Source organism: Pteropus alecto, unplaced genomic scaffold, assembly GCF_000325575.1.
Source record: "Pteropus alecto unplaced genomic scaffold, ASM32557v1 scaffold40, whole genome shotgun sequence".
In the NCBI taxonomy this organism is placed as follows: Eukaryota; Metazoa; Chordata; class Mammalia; order Chiroptera; family Pteropodidae; genus Pteropus; species Pteropus alecto.
The window spans coordinates 21388804-21414817 of record NW_006431919.1 but is presented as its reverse complement, the minus strand read 5'-3'; the positions used below and the strand labels follow the sequence as shown (position 1 = coordinate 21414817).

At 54.4% G+C, this 26014-nt stretch overlaps 1 protein-coding gene across 1 annotated transcript in view; it reads left to right on the top strand.

The window, feature by feature from the left end:
- SDK1 (sidekick cell adhesion molecule 1) overlaps positions 1-26014 on the top strand; it is a 398446-nt gene that overhangs the window by 113335 nt on the left and 259097 nt on the right. The window contains exon 5 of the mRNA XM_025043174.1: positions 9905-10038. Coding sequence (XP_024898942.1) covers positions 9905-10038 — 134 coding nt within the window. The remainder of the gene's footprint in view (positions 1-9904; positions 10039-26014) is intronic.

The window sequence follows — 26014 nt, the reverse complement described above, 5'->3', positions numbered from 1 at the left end:
GTGAGGATCAGCGGCCCGGAGCTCTGGGACACGAGCAGGACGGTGCCCTGCGTCGCGGCGCCGTGTTCGTCGTGGGAAGCGATGCACCGTCGCTGGCGGCGGCCAGAGGCAGAGGCGCTCGGGGAGAGGACCCCACGCCCCGTCCTGTGTGCTGTTTTTGCCCGTTTTTCCTGTCGTCATGGTCAATGGTGTCTTCAGGGCACTCAGACTTTCCCGGATGGTCCTGTCTAAATTAGTTATGGCGATATTTGGGGCCTGTCACCGTTCACCTAGGCGGTTCCGAGGCTGCCCGTTTTCTCATTTTAACAGCCCGATGTCCCAAGAAAGGGAATTACAAGGCTCTTCCTGGAGAGGCCACAGTTCCCGGTTCTTGAGAGGAAAGTATCGTTCCCTGTCTCCAAAGGATTAGGTTCTCGTTTCTTCCACTTTCTTTGGAAAAGGTGCTTCACGTCCAGTGGCCGCCTGTCTGTAAACCGGGGATGGTAACGTAGCTCAGGGTTTCAAGTTCCGGGGTAGGCAGGTGTCACACGGCCAGCTGCTGTGTGTCACCTCACTCGTATCTGATGCCAGCGCTGAGAAGCGGGAGGCCGTGTCATCCCCGCGGCCAGACAAGGACCGAGGATTCCGTGGTGTCCCTAAGCCGCTGGCCCTGTGCATGTGGTCTGGGAGCATCAGGGAGGGACCCCGCCCTTATCTCCATCCAGGCCTTGGTCCCGCCACTGGCCGAGCGGACAGAGCAGCAGGTGGACCGTGCTTGCAGAAGGGGGTCCCCTCTCGCTGCTGGGCAGGCGGAGCTGGGCCGTGCCCAGGGCAGAGTTGGGGGTTGCACCCTGGTCTCCCCAGGCCTGCAGGCGGCCGTGACAGATATGTAGGGGTGGCCAGAGGCTCCATGCTCGAGAGATACCCAGGGCCAGGGGACACTCGCCACAGGCCAGCCTGGAGGGCCCGAGCGAACCCTGACAGTGGTGCCCACGCGCCTCCCAAGCAGTGCGGGCCGTCGCCAGATTCGCTAGTGGTGCCTTCAGACCCTCAGAGCCCTGGGTCCCCGGCGTGCGGACACTGGGGGTCACCTCCTCCTGGGACTGGGATGCAGCCCCCCTTCCTGAGACCAGGGAGGGCCCGGGACTCGTGATGACGCCCAGCCCGTTTCTGCGTTGACATCTCTGTCGACTGTGTCCCTGTCCCTGCGTTCGTGCACTGGAGCTCCGTGCTCGGCCGCCTCGCAAGTCCCCTGGCTTCGCAGGGAGCCAGGCCATCCGTCCACACGGGGACGCCTGCCGGTCATAGTCGTTCGAAGGGAAAACGGTTCAGAGAAAGCCGAGTATTTTCCGCGTGGATTTTCGCCCTCACTGATGGAGTTTTGTCCTCGAGCAGGGAGCTGTGTCCCTGCTGTGGGGCAGCACGTGTTTTCCAGGCCCCTCTGGAAGGTTCAGGTCCCCCGTGGTCGGCTGCCGTCCTCGGGGCTCTGTGACTGCCACCCCGCCCTGGTGCAGCTGCTCCTGGCTTCGCGGGCACAGCCTCCTCCCCTAACAACCACAGAGCGTGACACAGTGGCCCTGTGTAGTGATCATGGTGCCTGGAAGGGGGGCCGAGGCCTGACAGACGTGAACAGCGAGGGCCGTGAGCGCTGTCGGCTCTGCCGCCGGTCACTGTCGTGGATGAGCCTTCACGTCGCAGCCCCTCCTGGTGCGATGCACAGGGACACGCAGCCCGCACAGAGCCAGCAGCCAGTGGCCTTCGACCGGCCGCCCCGCAGGGAAGACAGCCCCACATGCAGCCTCCGAGGACAGGAAGACAGAGCAGTGACCGCCCACCCCCAGGCAGAGCTGTGTCCAGGCCCCACCTGCCCCTGCCGCCTCACCAGTGACCGGCGAGTCACAGTGGCTGCCGCTGGGGACACTGACAGACCCTGCGGGGTCCTTCGCCCCCGCTCGGTACCCCTCAGGATGGCAGCAGCCACGGTCTTGATGATCTCAGCTTGGAGACGGGTCTGTTCCTTGGCCACGGCCGACACTCCCGTGATGTTTGGCCGAGTTGGGTGTTTTCATTATCTCACACGTAAATGAGCTTACCCTGGACATGTCCACTGTTTCAGAAGACCTCAGGGCGGAAGGACATGTGGGCGCCCACCTCTGGGGAGGCGTCAGTGGCGCCATCGGCTTTCAGATGCCTTTCTGTCTGTCACCTTTTCTTGAAGATTCTCCTTTGAGTGGGTTTTAGACCCTGGGTAAGTTCCACCGTTTAAGGATCTAAAGATCTAAGAGCACAAATTCCACACATTTTTTACATCTTGTTCCTTTTTCTTAAAAAAAAAAAATTAGCAGTGAAAAGCTCGGCTGGGAATTTTTATGGCCGAGCTTCAGCTCTGTGTCAGCGTCCTCGTCACGTCATTCCTATGCACGTGACTGCACCACAGACTCGCCCTGGCCCCGGAGTTGGGCCGAGTTCTGGAATTGTCCCTTAAGACAGCGCAAGACCCCTGGACAAGTACAAATCGACTGACACGCTGTTTTAAACCAGCTGGAAAATTTAAGAAACGCTCCCATAAATAAATATATTTCTGCTGGGCAAAATCCCCAGCGAGGTGAATCCTTTACAAGTCGCATCGAGCTCCCCTGTAATTTCTTCGTTTCTCCCCCAAGCCTCCCATCAGGCGGTACCTCTCCTGGAGGAATAGGGTTAATTCCACTTCGTGACGCGTCCGCACGCGCCGAGGCCAGGCCGGGGCGTCCCGCGTTCCGGCGCCGTCGAGGGGGTTTTGCCGTGTGCGCGCCGGGCGCTGGGAGCATCTGGCGAGCGTGTCCCTGTCCCCGGCCCCGTCGCTGAGCCCCGTGCTCCGGCGCCTCAGCACACGGTTCCGTGTTCTCCGTGGCGACGTCGGGTCGTCATGCTTCCTTTTCCTGATGCCTCGGCGACCTGGCGCTGTTCGTACAGAACTCTACTGACTAGTTTCTGTTTAGCCCCCAAAAGAGGACAGTCGACCCCATTTATTAGTTCCTTACTTGTCACTCGTATGTCCCACTCCTGGGGGACCAGATTCAGACTCGGCAGACAGACACCGATGCACACCTGTGCGTCGGCCTCATTCACGTCATGCCTGACTTGCCTGTCACGGAGGTCCTCTCGGCGCACCGTCTGTCACCCGTACTTCACAGGCGAGGGGACTGGGAAAACCTGTCTGAGCGCTTTAAGGCCTTCTCTGCATTAGCACAGACCGTCGTGGCATCTTCGCTGTGGTTTGTCTGTGCTGTTACTTCCTGTCGTCTGTGACCACCTGTTGTGGCCGGGAGTAGAGGTGTCGTCTCTGTGGGGCAGTTGAGACTTCCCCACGATGGCAGGCCGTGTTCCAGCCCAGGCTCCCACAAGCTAGGACTGGGGACAGTGAATGGACTCTGAGCTCCAGCCACCTCTCTGCGTGTCTCCAGAGACCGTGTGCCCCGGGAGTGGTGTCCCTCTCCGCTTCTCCTTGTGGCCCACTCGGTGTCCTCTCTGCCGCCAATGGTCACGCTGACCGGGGGGCAGTGTGGAGGGGTCGGGCTGGGCCGGTGTGGGGAGGTGCAGCCTCGCGGGAGCCCTCGGCCGGGGCACCAGGCGGAAGGCCAGAGGCGGGCGGAGCGGGCAGCAGACGTGAGGGTGGCGTTTCCTCCGGAGCAGCCCCCCTCCTGAACTGTCACAGAAGTTCTGGGTCAGAGAGCTCGGTCTGTCTGTCTAAGTTGTCATCTCACGTGTATGTTACTTTTTAAGAAGCTGTCACTAGAAGGTGCGTGTGGTCAGACCTGCCTGGTTTGCGATGGGGCAGCTGCCTCGGGCTTACCTCCGCCCCTGAAATGTTGTCACACACACCGACTGGCCGCATGCTCGGGACCGCACGCGCCCGCAGCTCTCTTCTCGTGCCTTTCGAAATCATCTTCCCACGGAGCCAGCCCCTTGGGCCCAGTGGCCACATTCGCCAGTCCCCTCCCCGGGACAGCGCTGTGCACGTAGCAGGCGCTGCGTGCAGGCCCCACGGACGGGCGACCACCCCTCCACAGCCCCACGGGGCCTGGCCCAGGAGGGTAAGGTCAGGCCAGTCCGCGACTGTGAACCGGAGTGTGCGTTCGTTCATTCATCACACGTATGTACCGACTACAGACTGTCAGGCTCTGTGCTTAAACACTGGGGGACAGTTTGGATACGGCAGGACACGCGTATCTAGATATATTTCAGATCCTAAGGATTTTAAGGGGTCATCACTTTAGAAATCCCACCTACAACTTGCCCCATTTTATCTACGATTGATTGTTGGCGGTTACTGTTGACAGAAGAATCAGAGGGAAGGAGAGCGCGTCTAAGTTGAATTCTGTTCCCCAGACTCAAGTTTCCATACTTGCCGTGTGGAAAAGCTCCCTGCACGGCCTGAAGGGCACGTGTCACGAAGCCTGGGGCCCGGTGGCAGCCAGGCTGTGGAGGCCTTGAACGCCGCGCCCCGCCTCGCGTGCCTCCCCTCTCCGGCCACCCCCGGTCCTCCTCCCGCCACAGAGAACGGCATGTCTGTTCCTGGACAGCCACTGCCCGCAGATCTAACGGCCGCCTTAGTCTGCCACGCTGTGTGCAGGGCAGCCACCCGCAGCCCCGCGTCCCCAGTCCTCGTCATCCGCCCGCGGCCCCTGTGTTCTGCCGATGCACCCGGCCCGCTCGTCATTCCTGTCGGTTTGAAATGTTGAGAAATGGGATTCCCGAACTCTCCGCCACTCGCTTGGAAAACATCCTTCCGGCACCCAGAGCAAATGGCCAGCGCGTGCCTCCCCCCTTCCGGACGGAGCAAACACGCCTTCTCGCGCCTTAGCGTGTGCCGAGTACCGAGAGGCTCGTCGCGGTCCCAACTCCTTGGAAGTGATTTTGATTCTTCTAATTACATAAGCAAGGGAGTCCATCAGTTCCGAAGGTGTCTGCCTTGAACTTGCTATTAAACTGTGAGGCCTGCGATCCAGATTATACTCGAGACACTAAACAACCATTACAAACTTGTTTAATTAAAACAGAGAATATTTTAAATGTTTTTTTTAAGGGCTTGAAAACTAATGTTCTGCACTTCTCTGCACTGACTTTTTAAAAATGTATTTAAACGTCAATTAAAACTAATCATAATAGTAAAACATAATAGTAAAACCTATTTAGTAAAACCTAACATAATAGTAAAACCTATGTTAGTAAAACCTAACATAATAGTAAAACCTCAGACCTAAATTATGCTTATATGTTTCATGGGCAGAGAACATACTTTGCTGAACCCTTTACTGGATTTTCACTGTGATGTATAAATCACCGTGTATAGTACCGTCCTGGTTTGCATTAGGAAGTGTCAAGGATCGAAATACTTATTGATAACTGAAGAAACTTATTTTTTCCTGAACGTCAAGGCTGGGTTGGCCACACTGCAGTCCGAGGCACCGAGGAAATGGGTCTGGACCCCATGGCATGCCTTCCTGTGGGCCACGCTGGGGGGCAGGCTCTCCGAGCGTCTCCTGTCACCTCAGTTCTCACAGTTCATAAATACAGCGGCTCTGAGCTCTGTGGGACATGGGAAACGTGCACCTGGGTCGGTTCTGTGTCCCCTCTTCTCTGAGTCAGGCCTGGGGACATCAGTAGTTGGTAACTGAATAGTGAATACGTTACTCGGTTCTGTCCCTTGGCAATCTTGGTGACAGACAAACTCACTTTTCCTTCCTGGCCTGGAGCAAGTACGAGGCCCACGTCTGCTGTCTTCACCAGCCACAGACCTGGTGATTCTGGAATCGGTATGTCCGTGTCACACGCCGAGAGCAGATGTCCTCTGTGGCGGGGGACACGCCGCCCCTCCATGGTGGCAGGCGTGGCGGGAAGCTCACTTACAGATCTCCTGGAGGGGTGTCCCTCACCCCCCGGCCCCCCACACCAAGTGCGTAAGCCTTTGGATCCGGTCCCCACCTCCACGGTGTCCTCGACCAACACAGACGGTCACAGGCCCAGGCAGTGCCTCTGAGCTTTCATCTCTTCTGAAACGGAGAATTCTGATTTTGCTCCCTGCTTCCGGCAAGCGTTGGGAAAACCAGGTGAAAAACCAAACATACTTAGAGACTGCCCTTCTGAATTCGTCCGCTTTTACTGGAAGAGTGGAGGTCCCTGTGTTATAAGGACGCCTGACAGGTTTCTCCCTTGTGGGACCCTCTGTGCGTGCACACCCAGCAACAAGTGACCGGTCAGCTCGTTCCTGATGACCCCAGCTTCCGGTTCCTGAGCCGCAGGCATTTTACCCCCATGGGACTAAATTCTTTTTTTTTTTCCTCGCCTTCTTTATTATTATCCCACGGAATTAGAAGTTAGAATTGTAAGATTTCATTTTGAAAATCAGAGTGAAGGTGGGGAAGGCTAAGGAAATAATTTTATATAAAACCACGCATACATTTATTTTAATAAAGCTGAAAGAAGGAAAATCCCTCTGGTTTAATACTATATTTTTTTCTGTAAAGTCAATATAAGTTTTAAATTAGCACTTTGGAGTTATGTTATAATAAAGCCATGGAGTTCATATTATGGGCAAAGCATTAAATTTTGCTACCACGATTACTTAGCATTTTCTTTCATTCATTTTGGAAATTGTTCTTCTGATAACAAAAGCGGTCTTTATTGTAAGAAAATTGGAAAACTGTTTTAAAATACAGAAATCACAAGGAAAACTCGTAGTTTGCACTCAGAGCTAAGCACTGTTAACGTTTTGTTTGCGCACGTGTGCGTAGAAACACACGCGGGATTATTTCCACGCACGGAGGCCGCGTGCCTCTTTATCGTTCTCGCCCCAAATGTGTGCTGCGGGCCCGCCATCTTCAGTCCGTGTCGGGATGCATTTCTAGTAGCAGAAACTTGAACTTGAACAAGTTAAGACGTGAATGAAGCGCCTTATCTCAGGAAGTGGGGGTTCCGGAGGCAGGATGGCTCGCCGACCCGGCCAGTTGTCAAGGTCAAGGCCAGGCACTTTCCGTTCTCTCTGGCCTGCCACTAACGTTATCAGCATCAGGCCAAGGTCGCTGCCCCCGTGGCCATCACAAGGCCACCACGAACATGGGGGACAGTGTGCTTCCTGTTCACATCTGGCGGAGGGAGGAGCAGCCTGGTCCCAGCCACAGGACGGAAGTCCTGCCCTCTGGGCTGATGAGGCCAACGTAAGTGCGGCCACCCCAGAGCAAGGACGGCCGCCACGTGCTGGCCACTGGCCGACAGGCCTGAGCCCGGTTCCCTCCGTTGTTCCGGCCCGGGGCCAGATTGCCGTGATTGGCGCAGCTGCTCGGGCTGGTTCTGCAAACCACACTGCGGAGGTGGTGGCCGTTGGGAACAGAGGCGGGAGCCAGCCCCAGCCTGTCACCGGACGTTCTCGCGGGGCAGTCACGAACTCGCGGGAGAGCTGGACGACAGGAGAGCTGGACGACAGGAGCTCTGCCCGCCCTTCCTCCGACTCCGTTCTGCCCTTCCTCCCACTTCTGTGTCCACACTGCCTCCCTCGGGGTCCGCAGGGGACAGTGGCTCCCGGCGGCCGTGGGACAGCATATTTCCCCGCGGGCATCTAGCAGAAGCAAGATGCTCCCTCCCCAGGCCTGGTCCTGCCCTCAGGTCCTCTGGGCCAACCCGGGTCCCGCGCCACGTCCTCGTCACCTTGAACGTGGCCGCTAATGATCAAGGCCCAAACCCGCTGCGGGGGCTGGGGCCGACTTCCTGTCACCCACGGCCCCTTGGGGACATGTGGGCACCACAGCAGAATCAGGCTCGGCTGGGGGAGAAGACTCAGAGGGGGTGCTCGGTACCCCCTCACTCTCTCTAAAAATGGCTCTGATAAGCAGCGCAACAGTTATCGGAATTTGAAACTAAGATGAATGTTTTTAGATATTTTAATTCTCATTTTAAAAATTAGTTTCTTTTATAGAAATGCCGAGTTCAGAAAGAGTTGGACTAAAAAAAATAGTTTTCTGGAGAATTGATCCTCATTAATCTCATGTTCTCCAAAGTTTGGGCATATTTATGGTGTATTTTTTGGCAATAGAAAGTTTTCTTCATGAGTTTTGACTTAAACTGGTACAGAAATTAGAACTAAAGGGGAAAATGAGCTTAAAGGTATAAACTATAATAAATGTAAATTTTAATATTTTTATACTTTATGTATTTTTTTTTATTTTCAGCACCCTTGAGACAATGCCATAAATAACATAATTAGTGGGCATAGTCGAAGAATAGTTCTGAGACATAGTAGATGTATTCGAAATCACCTTGGCAAAAATCGGACGTCAAAAAATATATTGTTTTTAAATCGTACTATTAAATGTGTAACTTCATGTGTAATAAATGTTCATATTTAATTTTAGGTGCCAGTGTAACATATACTAAAATAAAATGGAACAATTTGTATGGTTCTCTAAAGGAATCTATAAAGGAGTCATAAATATTATAGTAAAACTTTTTCAAAATATTTTTGTGGGACTAAAAATCGAAAACTTCCTAACAGAGAAATTTTGTTAAGTGAGAAATAAGTTAATCATACAGACCTCCAACGGTAATATGTCCTATAGAAACCCTGAATAGGCAGTAACTTCTTAAGATAATTTTACGTAATGTACAAAGATCAAGGTTTTTAAAAAAAACTTTCGGAAGGTAGCAGGAAGAAAAAGATTATTATTTTACTAAAATTCCCTGTGAGAGGTTTTATGTTTTTTATGTTACTAGAGTAGAGATCTTAGTTTTTCTGAATCTGGAAGGGCTGTGGCTATCAGGGACTAAAAAATGAACAGATAAAGGTCGATTGTGGGAGGGGACATTCACTCTAGGGTTCGGTGTCTTGGAAATAAGAGCATAGACTAAATGACATTTTGGTGCCCAGAATGCATCCTCACCTCAAAGCCCAGTTCGCCAGCCAAAGAAAAACGTTACTCACCTTCGTATTTTTTTTAAACCGATTCTACTCCTCCCCTCCCTGACCGCTAAAGCATCCAGTCACAGCGTGAGCAGGGTGCCAGGGCACCATTTTAACTAGACACCGCTCGGATTTATGGAAGTCGTGTCTTTCCTCTTTTTCTCCCACTTTTAATGAAAATCACGCGAGGGCGTGTGGGCGGGGTGGTTGGCAGAGCCCCATTGCACGTGTGGGAGGACCTCGTCCTCCCCTGCTGCGTGACCTCAGACAAACAACGCAGCCTCTCTGGTCATCGGTTTCCCCCTTTCTAAAGACAGGGTCACAGGTGCCTCAGAGGCCCCTTTTTGCAGTAGAGCTGGGGTATATGGGAAGGGTTCGGTGACAACCAGGTACACAGTCCGCCCCCAGGACGTGGGGCGGCACGGGCAGAGCGTGCGGTCCTGGAGTTAGCCATCCGTGGCGGGGGACTGAGCTGAAGGGGTCAGCACTCTGCCACTGGCAACTTTCCTTCTGCCCACGAGTCTGGAAGTAGACACCGGAGGCTCTAGTGGGGGTCCTGGGAGGAGGAGAAAGTCACGCAGATTCATTCCCCTGGGGCCTCCACCCGAAGGGTCTGGGGCCCGAGCCTGAAGGGAAGGGCCAGCTGTTCCGGAAATTCCCCCGGCTCGCCTTGTTACGGACTCCCAGAGGAACCCCTGAGTTTTCATAAGCCCTGCATGTGTATGTTCCAAACGTTGTCTCCTCCCAGCTGAGGATGGGGACAGACGGTGGTGGCCTGGAGCGCTCAGACCCTCCCGTCCACGGACCTGAGAGGGCTCGGCCACCGCCATGCTCTTAAAGTTGGCCTGTACATTCGTTCCTGTCCTCCCAGATTCTTTTCAACCTTAAAAAAAAACTGGCTATTTCTTTACAGTTGGCATAATAAATTAATTGTCTTACAAACAAGAAGTTCTTTGGCGTGGCTTTGACGCTGTCCCTTCTCTGACACAGAGCCATCACGCTGGAGAACCAGCTGGTGATCCTTGCTGTGACACCAAGTGACGCGGGGGCCTACTACGTGCAGGCCGTCAACGAGAGGAACGGCGAGAACAAGACCAGCCCGCCCATCCACCTGAGCGTAGCACGTGAGTCCCGCAGTCCCACATGGTGGCTCAGCAGTGAGGTCTCGCTTTGAGCAGTGATCGTGATCTCGTGGGGCAGTGCGCAATGAGCCTCACCTCTCCAGTATGGCGGTCACGTTTTAACATCGACCCAAGGTCAATGGTTGCTTTCTTTGAGGTGATAGGCAGAAATTGTGAATGTAACCGATGATTCCAAATGCAGGATCCTATTTGTTTTGGGGATTTAAAAAAACATGTTGCTTTTGTACACTGCTAACGTGCATTGTTTTTAGCAACCACAAAAAAAATCTTTCGACTTCTAAGAATTTTATCCATGAACCTTATTTGAGACTACATTAGGCACAGGTTATGTTCTTTTAATTTAATTATAAAATCATTGAGAAAATACATATACTGATATAATTGTGTGAAAATGAGCACTATTCCTTAAGCATGAGCAGCTGACCATTTTTCCTAACTGAATCCGATAGAGAACGCGCACCAATCCCAGCTGCACGCTGTTTACTTAAGGATGTTTTAGTTTGAGGAAACTTAGATTGACTATTTGGCCTTTGCATGGAGGCTCCGGAAATTCTACTAGAATGAGTTAATTGCTGGAGAAGGGGGTGTGACCAGAAGCAAGAACTCTGAACAGAAAGCGATGGAGACATACGTGTGAGGGCATGTCACCAAATGTCTGCAGCGTGAAGCCTTGTGGTGCGAAAGGCAGAGGTTATGCTGTTGAGAAAACACCGCCAGGAAAAGGCCGTGGTAAATTCCAAAACATGATGATTGCGTTGCACGGGAGTAAGTTAAATGGACTTGTCTGTGTAGCAGCAGATTTCATCTCTCTAAAGACCACCGCGAAGCTTTGCCTCGTACGGCGGGTAGGGTCGTGGTGGCTGCGCTCCATGGTCCCCGAAGGCCATCGCGGCTTCTCGCGGAACTTCCTGAGTGTCGCAGACCCTGAGGCGGGAGGCTGGGAATCACCTGAGCGTGCTTTACCTGCCCATCGCTTTGCTGGCGAGGGCTCCTAAATGGCCGCCATCCTGCCATCAGCTCCGTGGTCCCCGGGGCTGACTGCAGCCCACGGGCAGAGCCGCCGCCAGTGTGGCCTCTGCAGAGCTGATAACGAAGGATGGCAACTGTGTTGCGAACAGGTTGGGATCACGGTAACGAGTTCCAGGTCCACAGAGCCATCGTCCTACCTCGTGAGTGTGATTCGGCACTAAACTCCGGTGCACGTCCGGGGGGCCCACAGCCCCCTGGGTGGGGTATCGAATCGGGGACGAGGATGTGGGCCTTGGTCTGTTAGAAAGGGGGGCATCGCACAAACATTCTGTTCACCGCGATGCTAACTGACATCGCGAAGTTACAGAATAGTGTGTTCTGGGCGTTTGCCACCCGCCTGGCCGTGAAGGCCCAGCTAGTGGAGGGAACGTGTGAGTCGCCATGCCGACGCGGTGCCGTGGCGTCACGTCAGGGGAGTGTGCGAATTTTCTTGCAATAATTTCAGCTTCTCCTCCAGCCAAGAGGTATATTGGAAGAAGCTCATGAATATTATAATTAACTGCCTCGCGTTCCCTTCCCGCCTAGATTTTTATCTTTTCGTTGGCACCAGGCAGGAAGGAGGCTGATGACACGGGGCTGGACTCACTTTAAATCTCAGGAGAAAACCTGCATTTCGTTCCCGTGTATATTCTTTGATTTTTGTGGGGACGGGTAAAAAGAGGGGGAGGAAACAGCCTCGTTTTAATTCTTCCGAGAACCTTCCTGTTGACATGTTGGATTTAGCTAAAAGTTAAATGGCGCCCAATTATGCATTTTCTCACTGGAAGTTCTATTTCGAAAACGTCTAAAGACCGAAGCCTTGATAAGTCCACAGAGACCCCGTAACAGTGCGTTAAGTCTTGCTCATTCTGGACGTCCATAAGGGCTCCGAGTGGCACACTGTGGTCCAGACCCCGGCTGCCAGCGTCCCTAGAGGCCCGGAGACATGGCCGGGCACGTCACCTCTCCAGGGTCCCCTTCGATGTCCCCAGGACCTGCTCATGCTGGTGGGAAGGTACAGTGAGTTCCGGAGACCGAAACGTCTCTTTTTTCTGATGTAGACTTTGTAAAATAAAACACCAAACAAGACTGATGAAAAGTTTGAAATGCTTGCCAGGCAGCATTTCCGAAGAATCAGAAGCTACTACAGCCCATTATCAATTAACAAAGACAAATCTGTGCTCAGCATCGGGAGACTAAAGTGGGGAAACTTTATGTAGTGAAGACGATTGGGTTTGTAAGGCACTGGAAATGAAATTCCGGGTGGATTGTACTAGAATTAATTTAAACACGGGGACTGCCGTGCGGCCCCGGCTCTGGTTTCCTGTGAGCAGCGACAGCTTGGGGTGCGGTGTAGCAGTACGCAGAGGCCAGCCTGGTCTCAGAGCATCCCAGTGGGCGGCTTGCTCTCACCCAGCTAGCAAGAGGACATGGTGTGCTTTTCCGAACAGCAGTGAACTTGAGCATTCAAAACCTCTCCACCTCGTCAACTGGTAACATTTTGGCTGCACTTAAAGCTTATGGGAAGCCAAAGATAAAGAGGGTTTAGCGAAAAGTAAATAAGTTTTTTGAACAGCGTGACAATTAGAAGTGGAACGCCGGCTCGTAACGATGCCTCCTGCTGTCGTGTGCGCGTTTAGTAGCCGGCGTGATTATCCCTGGACATTTCTGCCCTTGTGTGTGGTTAAGGAGATAAATCACAACTTGCTCTGCAGAGATAGGTCCGGTCGGGAGGCAGAGGCCTTCTGAACTCCCCGTTCCCCCGCTCCGGGTGGAAGCTGGCTGCCACCTCAGGGGCGGACTGGCTTTGAAGTTCTAATGTGGCGCCAAGCCTGCAGGTGCTAAGGACAGAGGTGGTACCGCGAGGCGTCCTGCATGAATTTTTCATGGCTGGCTCCCGCAGCTCAGGTGCTTGCCAGAGAAAGAAAAATGGGCCCAACCCGTCTAAGAGTCGACATTTCCATTCCGAGGTCAGACCCAGGCGAGCTTTATAAACCTGCCAGCCCGTTCGGCCTGTTCGCTTTGAAGATCGTGCATCGAGTTCACTTTGGCGGATCCGATCTTCCACCCGAATTCCCGCGGTAGGAGTTTCTTCTTAAGGAAAAGGAAAAGGATAGAGTTGCGACATAAGAAGAATCCCGTCCGGTGATCAATCGACCGTCGACGGAGTGCCACGTCCGTGTGGGGACCGCTCGTCGGCTCTGCCCGGCGCTCACAGCGTCCAGCGTAATGACACCCCACGCGAGGGACGGGCGGGGATGGAGGAGGCGTGGCCTCGCCCCCTGTCCCTCTGCCTCTCTCATCTCAGCGTCTCTTCAAACAGCATTCACAGACGGGACGTCGTTCCACCTGACCCTCCTTCGGGCTGCGAACCTGGCTTTTCATTCTGAAGACCACTTAACATCCTTTTGTCCTCTGTAATGCTAGTGTAGCCGTGGGCCTCATATGTGTTTAGAAGTTGGAAGTGGATTCCTGAGGACGATGGCAGGGACAGTCATCCCAGAGGACAGCCCTGTACGGCACGGCTTTTGTGTGCCCGGCTATAATTCTCGCTTACTTTCTTGAGCGTTAAAGAGAGAGCAGGCAGGCCTCTGCCTCCGGCTGTCCCTGGCCTGGGCTGGATTCCCGAAGCAGTCGGGGGCGTTTGAAACGTTAGCGAAAACCAGGCTGAAGGCGGTGTCCGTGTCGTAAATGACCAGTGTAGAATCCAGCTGTAGCTTCCTAGGTCGTCCAGGACTTTACTGCCAGAAGGGTCAGAAACTGAAACAGGACGTGTACTCTGCCCTCCAGCGATGGGTTTAGCCGATCCGCATGACCGAGACTGCCGGGGCCTGTGAAGCTCAGGCCAGCGCAGCCTGCCCCGTCGGTGCACAGATGCACGAAGCCGCCCAGCAGGCGCGGGGCAAGCACGCACAGCCCCCTGGACGGTCCCGAAAGCACACGGACACATGCAGGTGTCCTGTCCGCCTCCTTGGAAGTGAGCGTTTCGAGGGCTCCCCCGGGGCAGTCGGCACACGGCGTCCGACACGGGGCCACCCCACTGATGGACCCGGTCTGCATGACGGCATTACAGGATTAGTTCTCTTCTTACGGTTTCAGTTCAAAAGGCCAGTTTCATACTTCGCTCCTCAATCCCAGATGCGTGCGTATGTGACGGGTGAGTGAGTTTGGGGACGGGATGGGAATGCAACTGGCGATTCCCACCCAGACTTCAGTGAAGCGGGGAAGAAAGTCCAAAGCGATTGCAGACAGACGCGGCCCGGATGCTGCCCGCCCCGCACGGCAGAGCGGGGCGCCCCTGCCCCGGTCCCTGTCTCTCCGCCCGGACCCCTCTTCCCACCCCACGCTTTCTTCCCCCTCGCAGCTTATTTCAGCTAATTTCACGCTTAGTAAATCCTAGGGAACTGGGTTAAACCGCGAATTGTAATTTGCCCTCCAGTTTTCTCAAGTTTGGCGTCGCCTGGTGGCCCCCATCTCCCGAACCAGCAGTGTCCACGCGGGAGGCTCTCAGGGCACAGTCAGAGATCCGGGGGGCGGGCAGGTGAATGCGCCCCCCGGTCCTTGCTCCAGGAGCTTCCCTGTGCTCTCTAAAGTCAGATGTGCCTGGGGTGCGGGCTTCAGGGGGCTCCTCTCTCCACTGCCCACCTCCTACGGGCACCTGGCCCCCTGCACCCGAGTCCTTAATTCAGGCGTCATCTGAGGGATGAACAGCCAGGTGCCACATGGCGGATGACATACTCTCGCCAGACGTGAGGCAGGGAAGTACTCTGATAACTGGGGAGTAAATCGCTTTGTGAAATTTCCTTGCTGCCCGCAAAACAAGGCAGGCCCCGACCACGTTGTCAGCCGACAGTTTATTATGAATAACTTCGACAAGTGCTCACTGGGGTGGCGTCCTCAGGAAGACATACGGGGCCCACGTGACTAACCCCAATCCATGAAATGCAAGCGGAGTGAAGTGCGTCACTCCCAGGCCAGACATTTGGAAGCCAGCATGTCCCCTCCGTGCTGCCTCCCCTGTGAGGGCCACGCATGCGGAGCTTCGAGAGGGACACACGGACTCTCGAATGGGCACGTGCGGCCAGGCCCCCTGAGCGCGAGGCTTCAGGGTCACTTGTCACCGGAACAGCAGCCTCTTCCAATACATGACCGCGTGACTTTGTGTCCTCAGAGGAACTTACGGAAGTGAGAACAATCTCTCTGATTCCTTCCATCTTCATCTGCTTTTCTGCGTGAACAGCATGTCACAGCAGTTGTGTCTCTAGGAAGGAAGAGTGTGTTGGGGTTCAGACGAGCCTCGTGAGACGTGCGTTCCCAGTGGGTTTCATTGCATAGACAATGTTCATCAAAATTTGTTCCATTTATTTGTTTCGACTGAGTGCAAATAATAATTGTAATAAAACTCAATCCAAGAGAAAAAGAATTTTTATACCCAGAGCCCTGGGATTGCTGGGAAAATTTTAATTTATATATATATTCCTTTTCAGAGGCTATAAAAGGGTGATCAATAAAATGCTTTGAATCATTGAGTATAATAAATGAGGAAAAGATTTGTAGGAGGAGCAATGATGTGTTTGAAATTCTTCGATCTTCTCTATCAAATATTCAGTTTCTGTCGGATCCATGTGAAGAGCGCTGCCTAGTTTTATTAAAATACCTTAGAATATTAGAATATTAAAATACACTAGAAACGGTATTCTTTGTGGTCCTTCGAGTCTATGTTGATAGCAGCTTAGACTGGGAAAAGTACGCGGCTGTAAGAATTCGTCCAGGCGATGCAGGACCACGACGTGTCCCAGGCCCCGTCAGCCGCCATGGTAGCTCACAGGCGAGCGGACTGTCTTGCTGATTCTCCAGGGCACAGAGGAGCAGGGCGGTGACGGTCCTCAGGCTCCAGCTAGGGCTTCACAAGCGTAGTAGCCCCTGAGTTAGCCGTCAGCCCTGTCTCAAGCTCAGGGCATGCGACACTAACAAGTGAGGTCACTGACCCAAATCACAGGAATGGTAGGTGGGGACTTGGGATTCAAGCCAAGGTTTAGCTGAGCCCCGGACCTGCTGGATCGCCCTGTGAATAGGGAACAGCCCCGGTCCTGGAGGCGGGACATGCTTCGATGTCAGCGTGTGCCCAAGGGTAGGAGCCCGAGAAGAAGGCCAACCTGGGGGTCCACCCGCCGAGACTGGAGTCAGAACATCGTAACAGTAAGTCACAGTGCTAATGGCTACAGGGTCCTGTTATCAAGGGGAGTGCGTTAGGCACCACGTGGGCTGTAAAGGAAGACAGGGCCTGTCCCAGGGGGTTCCCGAGACTGACTTTACACTCCCTGCCTCCAGGCATTAAGGTCAGCCTGCTGGGCGGTGAGCAAGCCACGCCCAGGGAGCAAGGGGCATGCTCCCTCGGGAGAGTGCAAACGCCGAGCAGAGCTGACCACTGGCTGCAGTAAATGAGCCATAAGTATTCATTTACTGCTCTCAATTATGGCTTGATTATTTAAGGGCACAAATTAGCATTTGGCTGTGATTTGCCTGATCAGATTTTTCACAAACTCCGCCAAGCTTAACTTTAATAATTTCTCCAAACCATCTCTCCTTTTGCCCCCTTGTCAAACGTACCAATTTGAATATTAGACTCAGATGTTTGCACATAGGCCTTTAATCGTGGCTGTTGCAGGGCTGTAAAGAGAAGTGACCCCGATGGCTCTTACCCTTGACTCGGAGACTTAATTTCTTAACCTTAGCCAACAGCCACTTCCTGAACAGCCACTTTCGAGAACTTTCGATCCTGTCATGATAGGCTCATGATACGTAAACGTGGCGTTTCAAAGCTTGCACCGAGAGGGACGCAGGCAGTGTCCGCCTGGCCCCGGTGCCCTGGGTGTGCGGTCACCGAACCGCCTCGTCCGCCTCCCAGTCAGTGATGTGGACAGACAGGGGGTTTGGGGCGGGCACAGACGGGGACCGTGGGGAGTTAGGTTCCTCGTCATCGCTCCACGAACTCTGCGTCCACCTGTCACGCATCCCGTCTGGGGAGACCGGGAGCGGAGCGGCGTTTATCGCTGGGACGAGGCCGCAGGACCGTCGCGGTTTCGAGTGGAGTTTAGGGGACCCAGAGTCACTCGTGGCCGAGCACAGGTGGTCACTGGTCAGTTCCTGGTGTCAGCCAAGTCCCTCCACTCCCAAGACTCCTTTTCCTTTTACGGACGAGTTTGTAGTCTGAAGCCGCTAACTAAGGAAGACCTGTTTCGTTTCTCTTTAGAATTGTCGAGGTTTTCAAACTCTACATTGTGGACTATTCGTCGTGCGAAACCGTTTTCGATTTGTAAAGCCACGTTGAAAGTTCTTCGTCTGACCGCCGCTTCCGTGTGTGACGCCTAACAAGCGGTCACCTTCTGGTGACCCTCAGTCCTGCCTTTACCACTTAGTCGTAATGTTTTATTACTGACCACTGAAAATGATGTTCTTTTGGCTCTTATAGAAGGCAATTACAGCAGCTCATTAAAATTGCAGATCTTTACAGTGTGGCTGGGAATACTAAATCAAGCGTTAAGAAAATCAGGTGAAGTATCTGTTCACGCGAAGGCCCCTTAGCCCCTCGGACGACCGTTACCAAACCCAGAGTGATCCTTTTCCAAGAATGCTTTGAATCTGAGGTGTAAAAAAAGGAATTTATATCAGAAATAACAGGAGCCAGAAATGCGTCTCGAGACGTAGGCTCTTTCTGCGTGTGCTGCCCAGCGCGGCCTCCGCAGTGGTCTCTGCCTGCGATTCTTTGTCATTTCGGGTAATTATTTTGCCTAGACCCACTCACCTTTGATGATCTTCAGGAAAACCCTCTTTGGCACAAAGTCAGCGCCTCTCAGAGCCCCGCGGGGCTCCATGCTAGGCGAAGCAGGCCGTTGGAGGGCGTAGCTTCGTAACACGGGTTCCGAGGTCACGATTTCACGAGGCCTTAGAGGATCATTGAGACGCGAGAATCATTGAGACTCATTGAGAATCGTGGACCCGCACGGCCCCCACGAAGCCTGGTGCCCACGAGGCTCGACTTCCCCAGGGAGCACAGTACAGAGAAAACCCAGGAGTACGCGATCTCTGGGGAGAGTCTTAAGGGAATAATGACCGTTTTCCCATTTCGGTCTCCAGTGTGGACTTCAGAGCAGGCTTTGGAGCTAGGGACGACGGCGGGGCAGTGGCAGCCCACTCAGCTGGCCCCGTGGGGCGGGGGTGTGTTCGCTCGCTCGTTTTACTGACGGCGGCTGCTGTCACGCCGAGTCCCATCCGCGGTTAAATGCCCACGCCGTGCCGCTCCCTCACTGGCCCCGGAAGGTGCCACAGGCTCCGATATGGCTCCCCGTCAGGGCGTCACTCTGTGGCTACATTCATCAGACGGGGTCGAATCACACGAGGCTGGCTCTCGTTCGCGAAGGTCTCCAGCGCCAGCGCGCTCCGGAATCAGACGTCCCTCTCGCCATTCCCGCAGCCCACCCCGCGCGCAGTGCCTGTCGCCCCCGAGTGGGAGATCTGTGTCCCTCATTTCCCCAGCAGCTCCAAGAGGACGGAGAAACCAGAGGGCCTCAGCGGCTGCTCGCTCGGTGCATGCGTGACAGTCCCAGGGGACCCAGCGCATTGTTCGGCTTCCCATCCGTGTTCTTCACGGCCGCAGAGGACCCCGTCTCACTCTGCCTCTGGGGCTCCCCGACCCCGGCCTCCAGGGACCGGCCTTGCCCTCTCGTAGCTCACAGGCGAGCGTTGGCAGCCCCTCTCGGCGTTGGCAGCCCCTCTCTGCCCTCCTCCCCCAGCTGGGGCTTCCACGTATTCAGGCCTTTGTACAGCGTGTCGTTTGGTTTCCTGCCGCCTCGTTCCTCCTTGGGCGTCTTGCTCATTCTTGTGAGTTTAAGTATCGCCTTTGATCAACAGGCGAGCGTTGGCAGCCCCGGATCTGAGCCTCCAGCCTTGAATGGATCTGAGCCCCGGTCGTTGCTGAGCGGAAAGCCGGATGGCGTGATTTGAAATCCACGACGATTCTGATTGTCTTCTTATTGTTTAACTTCTTTGTCTGATTCGATCAGCTACTCTGAGACGGACGACCTGGCTCGGAGCATCTTCTCAGTTACCGACGGACTTTTCAGCTGTTTTATGACTTCATTCGGCCCATCGGGCTCCACCTTCCCTCTGTGCCTTAACCTCACTTACCCGGTTGATCACGCTGCTCCTGGTTACGGCGGGTGGAGCTCGGCCCCCTCTGCCCTAGCGCCTGGGACATCGTGTCCTGAGGGTCCCCTGCGTCGTGAGCGTTTTCACTGGAAATTAGATTACCCTGTCTCCTTACACGTCCTAACCCGAGGCAGGTTCTCCTCCATTACCCGGAAAATCATTTTACCTCCTTTCTGTACTTCGGGTTCTTTCCTGTCCCTGAACATTTAGCTCCAATCCTTGATCCTTCCGGAATATTTATCCGTCCCTTCATCTGGCCGTCTATCCATCATGAATCCATCTACTGATTTGTCCACTCAGCATGTATGTGCCGAGTGTTAGTAAGCGCCAGCACTTGCTGGGCATTAGGAATGTGCAGTGATCGAGGCAGACTGGTCACTGCGTCCGAGATCGTGCTGACGGGAGGAGAAAATGAACGAGCACCTCTAATGTGGCACGGGACGCCCTGAGTTAGGGAGGGGCCGTCTGCCCACGCACCTCGATTTCCTAGTCCCGCGCCGGGGTTGATAAAGTAAAGATTTGTAAGATGGTTGAAGAAACACTTTTTGGTGAAGAGTTTACAATAGTTCTCATTTACGTGACTGTTAGTGTAGACTTACGTAAAGAAAATACGGAGAAATATCCAGAGCCGGATTATATTAAAAATAGAACTAATTCTGGTCGGGGGATTACAGCCTTTGGGACACAGGCACGAACTGTCATGAGCGGGGCCCTTCTGTGGGCGGGACAGGCCGAGCCCCGGGAAGCGACGCCAGTGCCTGTGGCCCACGAGGGCGTCAGACCGCGGTTTGAGAAACGAGCGCGTTGCGCGTGGGCCGTCGACGTCGTCTTCACCGCTCGGCCGCTCCACGTGTCGCTGGTAAAAGCTGATCTCCTCGTGACGTCTGAAGTTACGTGTATAACGTGTATAGCCGCACGCAAGGTGACTCAGATGCGCTAGTTAAACCCGCGGTGGCAGCCAGAGCTGGCTAACGAGACACCGTGGACCGGGCGGCTCAAACAGCACATAGGGCTTTTCTCACCGTTCCGGAGCCTGGAAGTCTGTGGTCAAGGCGCCGGCAGGGCTAGTTCCTGGGGAGGCCTCTCTTCTTCCCTTGCAGATGGCCGCCTGCCCCCCGTGTGCCCACGCGGCCTTTCCTCTGTGCGTAAAGGTGGGGGACAGATATCGGGTGTGTCTTCCTCCTCGTCTAAGGACACCAGTTTCATCGAATTAGGGCCCTACGCTTGTTACCTCACTTTACCTTAATCGCCCCTTCATGGTCCCGTCTTCAAATACAGTCAGATTGGGTATCAGGGCTTCAGCACACGTGTCTTAGAGGGACACGGTTCAGGCCACAGCAGTGACCGTTCCTTATCCCTCTCGTGGTCTCTTTCACTGGGGTCAGTGCCCTCCAGGTGAGGAGCCCAAATCTGCCGTCTGTGGGTTCTTCACATTGGCTTCTTCACTGCGTTTCGCCGAGCCAGGCAAATCTTCAAAATACGCGAGTCGATCCTCAAAAGGTGAAGGAAACTTCCAGTGTTAAAAACATCTGACAAGGTGGTCAGGCCGGGGCCACACCCCAGTTGGAAGGGCGGGGTGCACCCCATTTTCCCGGGCGTGCACTGTTCTTTGCTTTGGGGAAATGTGGGGAGTTCTGAATTCCTGCAGACTTAAAGCGCAGCACGGGGCAGGCGTTTTGGAGTGAGAGGTCAGGTCCCCTTTTTCTCGAGGGACATCGGGTGTGGGTGTCAACAGACCTCCTCTTTGGGGAGAATGTCCTGGCTCCTCGCCTGGTTCCTGCACATTAGCCGTTTGCTTGGAGGCATTTGAGCCGTGACCGTGACCCAGCAGGAGTGTCTGTGTGCCGGAGTGTCCTCTGTCCGTACTGCACAGTGCGAAGCCCTGAGCGGGACGGGAGTAACCGGTGTGACTGAGGAAGTGCATCTCCGTTGTATTTCATTTCAGTCCGTTTAAACGCAGTGGCCTCGTGTGGCCAGAGGCTCCCGTCTGGGACAGGGCGGTTCTGTGAGAACGCTCACTACCCCGTTGGCACTGTCCCCGTGACCCGTTTGTCTCCACGTGCTTCTGGCATTATCTGGGGTGTAAGAGCCCGTGGTGACCAGTGAGACTGGCTCGCAGGTCCCCATGGTGGCCGTACATATGAGCAAGGTACGTACGCACTCAGGGTGGTAGACCAGAGGCCTGTGGCTGCAGAAAGCGTGTGCAGGGGACGTTCCTGCCACGAGCGTGACCGCCCGCCACTTGGGCGCCCTTCGAGGTCTGCAGAGTCAGTGCCAGTGGCCGCTCAGGGCGTGGCGTGCGTAGCCTGCCTGGGTGCACGTGGCGGGCCTGATCCCTCCCCACAGTCACTTAGAAGGGTCTCTGGCACGCCAGCTCATGCTAAGCGTCGCATGGTGAGCGGAGTCAGGGGCACAATGGTCATAGAGACGTGGTTAGAGCAGATGCTCCGCGGCCGTGAACAGGACAAGCATAGGCCCCTGCGCGGGGGCGCCAGGCCCAGCGTGGGCCTGGGTAGCTTTGCCCTGAGGAGCTGACCGTGAACCAGACCCAGAAGTTAGGTGCAGGAGCTGCTGAAGAGCTGGGCAGGAGGCCGCCCCGACTGAGGGACAGACACCTGTGGTCAGCAGAAGCATCTCTGCTCACACGGTGCTGACTGCCAGGGCACAAGTGAGGCTCTGCCCACGCCGAGGGCCCGCACGCACCTGCTCAGGAAACCAACGGCTCTACGGGCCAGAGGACACCTGTGGGCACTGAAGATCCAGCCCCCTCGTGACAGCAAGTAGCTGGAGGAGACGCCGCTCATCCCCATGGCATCTGCTCGTCCCCAGCCCCCGGAAGAACGCAGCCCCCGCCTGTCCTGCTCTGTTTCGGGCGCTGCGCTGGGCTGAAAGCTTTCTCGTTTTAGTTAGAAGTAACATTCGTCCAAAAATACAGGAGCTAATTTAAAAATATCAGTCCCATTTATCTCATTAAAAGATGCATTTTCAAGAAAATTTAATTTTTATGTTCAATATGGGTCAAAATTTGTAATGATGTGTGGTGGTTTGATTATTATTAACAATAATTATAATGGATAGCCAACCCAGAATTTTTTTCTTTTAACATTTAGAGTTTTAGAGTCACAGGAATTCAAAAACATTAGTAAAATATCTCTCTCTTCTCGTATGGAGAAATATGGTACAGAACAAAAGACTTTCGAGCCTGACATATTCTACAGTAAATAAAATATCGTGCAAGGACCGAAAAGAGAAAATGTAAAACATCCCGTTATTAAAGGCAGATTTTTAAATGAATGGCGGTGGGTAGCCCGCCACAGTGGGCTTTTTGGATACAGTTAAAAGAGGGACCTAAAGTTATATTTAAAATGCTCTAGGAATTACACGTGAATATTTAAACGTACTCTTAAAACACAGAAGGGGGATGTAGTTTTTCCGAATTCTTTTACGGGCTCTACGGGCAAAAGCATCTGAAGTCCGTGTCCAGTGAAGGAGGTAATGAGACCTGCCTGCACGCTTGGTTTGGACACAAAAAGTCGAAACGGAGGGAGGGGAGGAGGGGAAGCGAGGACCCTAGACTGGCCTGCAGGGGGCGCTAGGCCAGTGGGGACCCTGGAGGAGCAAACTGACCGAGGGCGAACCATGCAACATTTGAAAAGGCGCTGAGCCAGGACATTGAAGGATAATCTTAGGAAAAGTGACAAACCAGAATAAAGATATTTTCAGTATATGACACTGTTTCCTAAGCCTGATGCCCATGAAAATCGCCTGAGCCGGTCCAGGGCATTTTCAAAGCACCCAGGCGATTTTATTATGTGGACGGGGCTCAGAGTTGGTGCTGGGACCAGCAGCCTCCGCGTCATCGTGGGAGCTTGTTATAAGTGCAGGTGCTGGGCCTCCATCTCCATCCCGCCGAAGAAACAGTCTGCATCTCAGCATGATGCTCAGGTGATTGACAGGCACAGTAAAGCACGGGAACAGCAACACTTCTCACAGCTCCCCGGCGACGCCGATGCTGCGGGGTGAGGAGCAGAGTCCCGGAGCGGGACTGCTCAGCGTGGTCCGGGGACCTGCGGGTCAGCGTCACCTGGACACTTGCCAGACGTGCAGACCCTCAGGGTCCCACCCCAGACCTGCTGACCAGACTCCCTGGGAGCAGGGCCCAGGAACCTGTGTTTCCACAAGCTCTCCGGGCGATCTGGCGCTCACTGAAATTTGAGAAGCACTGCTCTAGAGAGCATCTGCGTGGGCCTCAAGCTAATTCGGGGAGACGGCCAGGAGTTAATACCTAGAGGCCCAGGTTAATGAGAACTGCTGCTGAAGCTGTCATCACCAGCGTCCCCTGTCCCCAGGCCCAGGGCACCCGCCCTCGCCGTGGGCCCCCAGGGCACGTTCGGTTTGTTGCAGGCGTGACCGGACAGTGTCTTGCTTCTTCCCTTATGCCACGGGCACGTACAGCCCTTGGGAACTGTGAGTCTGTCCAGCGATCTTGAGGCCGTTGGTTTTGGGGGGACGGGAGCCAGGTCAAGAGAGGGCCACCCGGCACACCCAGGGGAGACTTTCTGGCGGCTCCTGTGACCGGATCCAGCAGACCTCGTGGTGCAGAGGTGTCCTCGGGAAGGGGAGCCATGCGGCTCTGGCGGGCCCGTTGGAGAGCCGAGCTCGGGGCCCTGGCGGTCCGGACCAGGCCGTTCGCTCCCAGCAGAGTGGCTCTCTCTTTGGGAGGACGGACATCTTGCCCTGAGGAGTCTCTGGATCCTCTTGGACGCCGGGCACCGAGTGACCAGGCCCCAGAACTGCTCAGCCTGGGCCCGGCATCGTCAGGGTCCCCAAGTCATGAAGATGGTCGAGGGGACATGGTCCCCCACGCCACGCCCCAGCGGGTTAAGGGGGCAGGAGTCAGTTACATGAGAGGTGACTCCCACGTCACCCACTCCTCAGCACTGACCCCTCTCCGCATCTCGTGACTTTAGCCTCAGTGGGCAGGGGTCTTACAACCCACTGGCAAAGGAGGGCAGAGCCGACGCCGGTTCACAGATGGCATGGACGGCGAGGTGTTGGCTCCGGCCGAACATGTGGTTGCATGACAGGCCCCTCGGGGACGGCCCCAGGGACAGTGGCGGAGGGGAAGAGCAGAGCCACCGGCGGTCCCGCACCCGGCTCCCACTGACCAGCTCTGGGCCGTGCTTCCTGTCCCTCACCCGTAGGCCCTGCTGCCCCAGGCCCTGCACCCTGGGAGACACCAGAACAGCCAGGAACCCACTGTGACGTGAGAGGGTCCAGCGTACGCCAAACTCATCCCTTTGAGGAAGGAGACGAAGAACACATGTCAACCGAGGACAGGAAGGTGGCCCCGCTCCATCCCCACCTGGTGACGGTGCACCCAGCACCTGCTGCAACCTCTTCAGTCCATTTGGACTTAGGGGGCTGGCCTTGTGTGGACGTGCACCCCGTTCGGAGGTCTGCGTGGCACGGGCTCGTGCTGCTGCGTGTTCTGGCCGGGTCGAGAGTCCAGCTTCAGACTGTCTTCTCTGTGCCCACAATGGGGTGCGATTTATTAACTTTGTCTCTAGCCGTTTTCAAAAAAGAACTTTTATTCTGGAGAAGAAATTATTAAAATTCTATCCCTACAAAATAGGGCTTGGCTCTTTCTTCTCTGAATTAACCAAAATCAACCTGTTTTCAATTGATGATATTCCTTCATTAGTTTTAATTCATTTTTCAGCACATCTGATTTTTTTTACTCATAATGCTTTTGATGAAAATTAATTAGTTTCTTTTAGAAGTGAAACAATATTATCACGGGCGCTCAGACGTGCTTCTACAAAAGGGCCTATTACAGAGCTGGCCCCAGGACTCGGAGCCCGAGCTGGTTTCAGAGAGAGCTCGCCATGTGGCGACGCCGTGGGGGCTTTGCCTTGTCATCTGCCGAGGGTCTGGGGGCTTTGCCTTGTCATCTGCCAAGTCTTCTCCTCTGTAAAATCAGGAGTTTGAACCAGGTGAATGCTAAGCTTTCGTTTTATGAGCCCAACAAAACTAAGTACACTTTTATAGGCTAGATGTGCGAAGGATCTGTACAAAGGTTTATATAAATATCGTAGTGATGCAACGTTTTCTTAGCACGGTATAGGATGCCAATCAAATTTCTAACTAGTAACAGCCTAGGGAAAAGGGGACTGCTCACACAGCGGGGAGCAGAGGGTAGGGGGTGGAGCTCACCCCAGGCCAGCTGCTGGGACCTGGGACGTGCCGACCGGCTCTGGGGGACCGTCGGGCTGGGCATCTTCATCGACCTTGTTCCCCAGATGCTCAGCTTCCTGCAACTTAAGCTCTTTCGCAACAGAGTTTCACTAAAGCAAGGAAAACTCTCCGTCCTTAAACTAGAATTTCTGTAACGAATTCAGAGAGAGAGAGAGAAATTCCTTTAACCTTAAGCACCACTGAGCAGAGCAGCCGGCCGGCCCAGGCCCCACGCGCAGGGCACTGCTGTGTGCCTAAGGCCTTGGGGACCAGTCACGCTGACTTCCCCACCGCGTTTCCCAGTGTGTCCGATTAAACAAGAAGCTAATTTTTATAAAACATACCATCCTGTATTGAAAATCCATTGTGAGCGGGCCCTGCGTTAACCCCGTCATCACGGCCAAGCGAGCGTTTTGCTGTCCTCCTTGTTTGAAAGCAAGGCTTTGACCTAGCGCTTTGCTGGCCCGAGGCCATGTTTCGGCAGCGTTGTCACACAGCAGAGGAT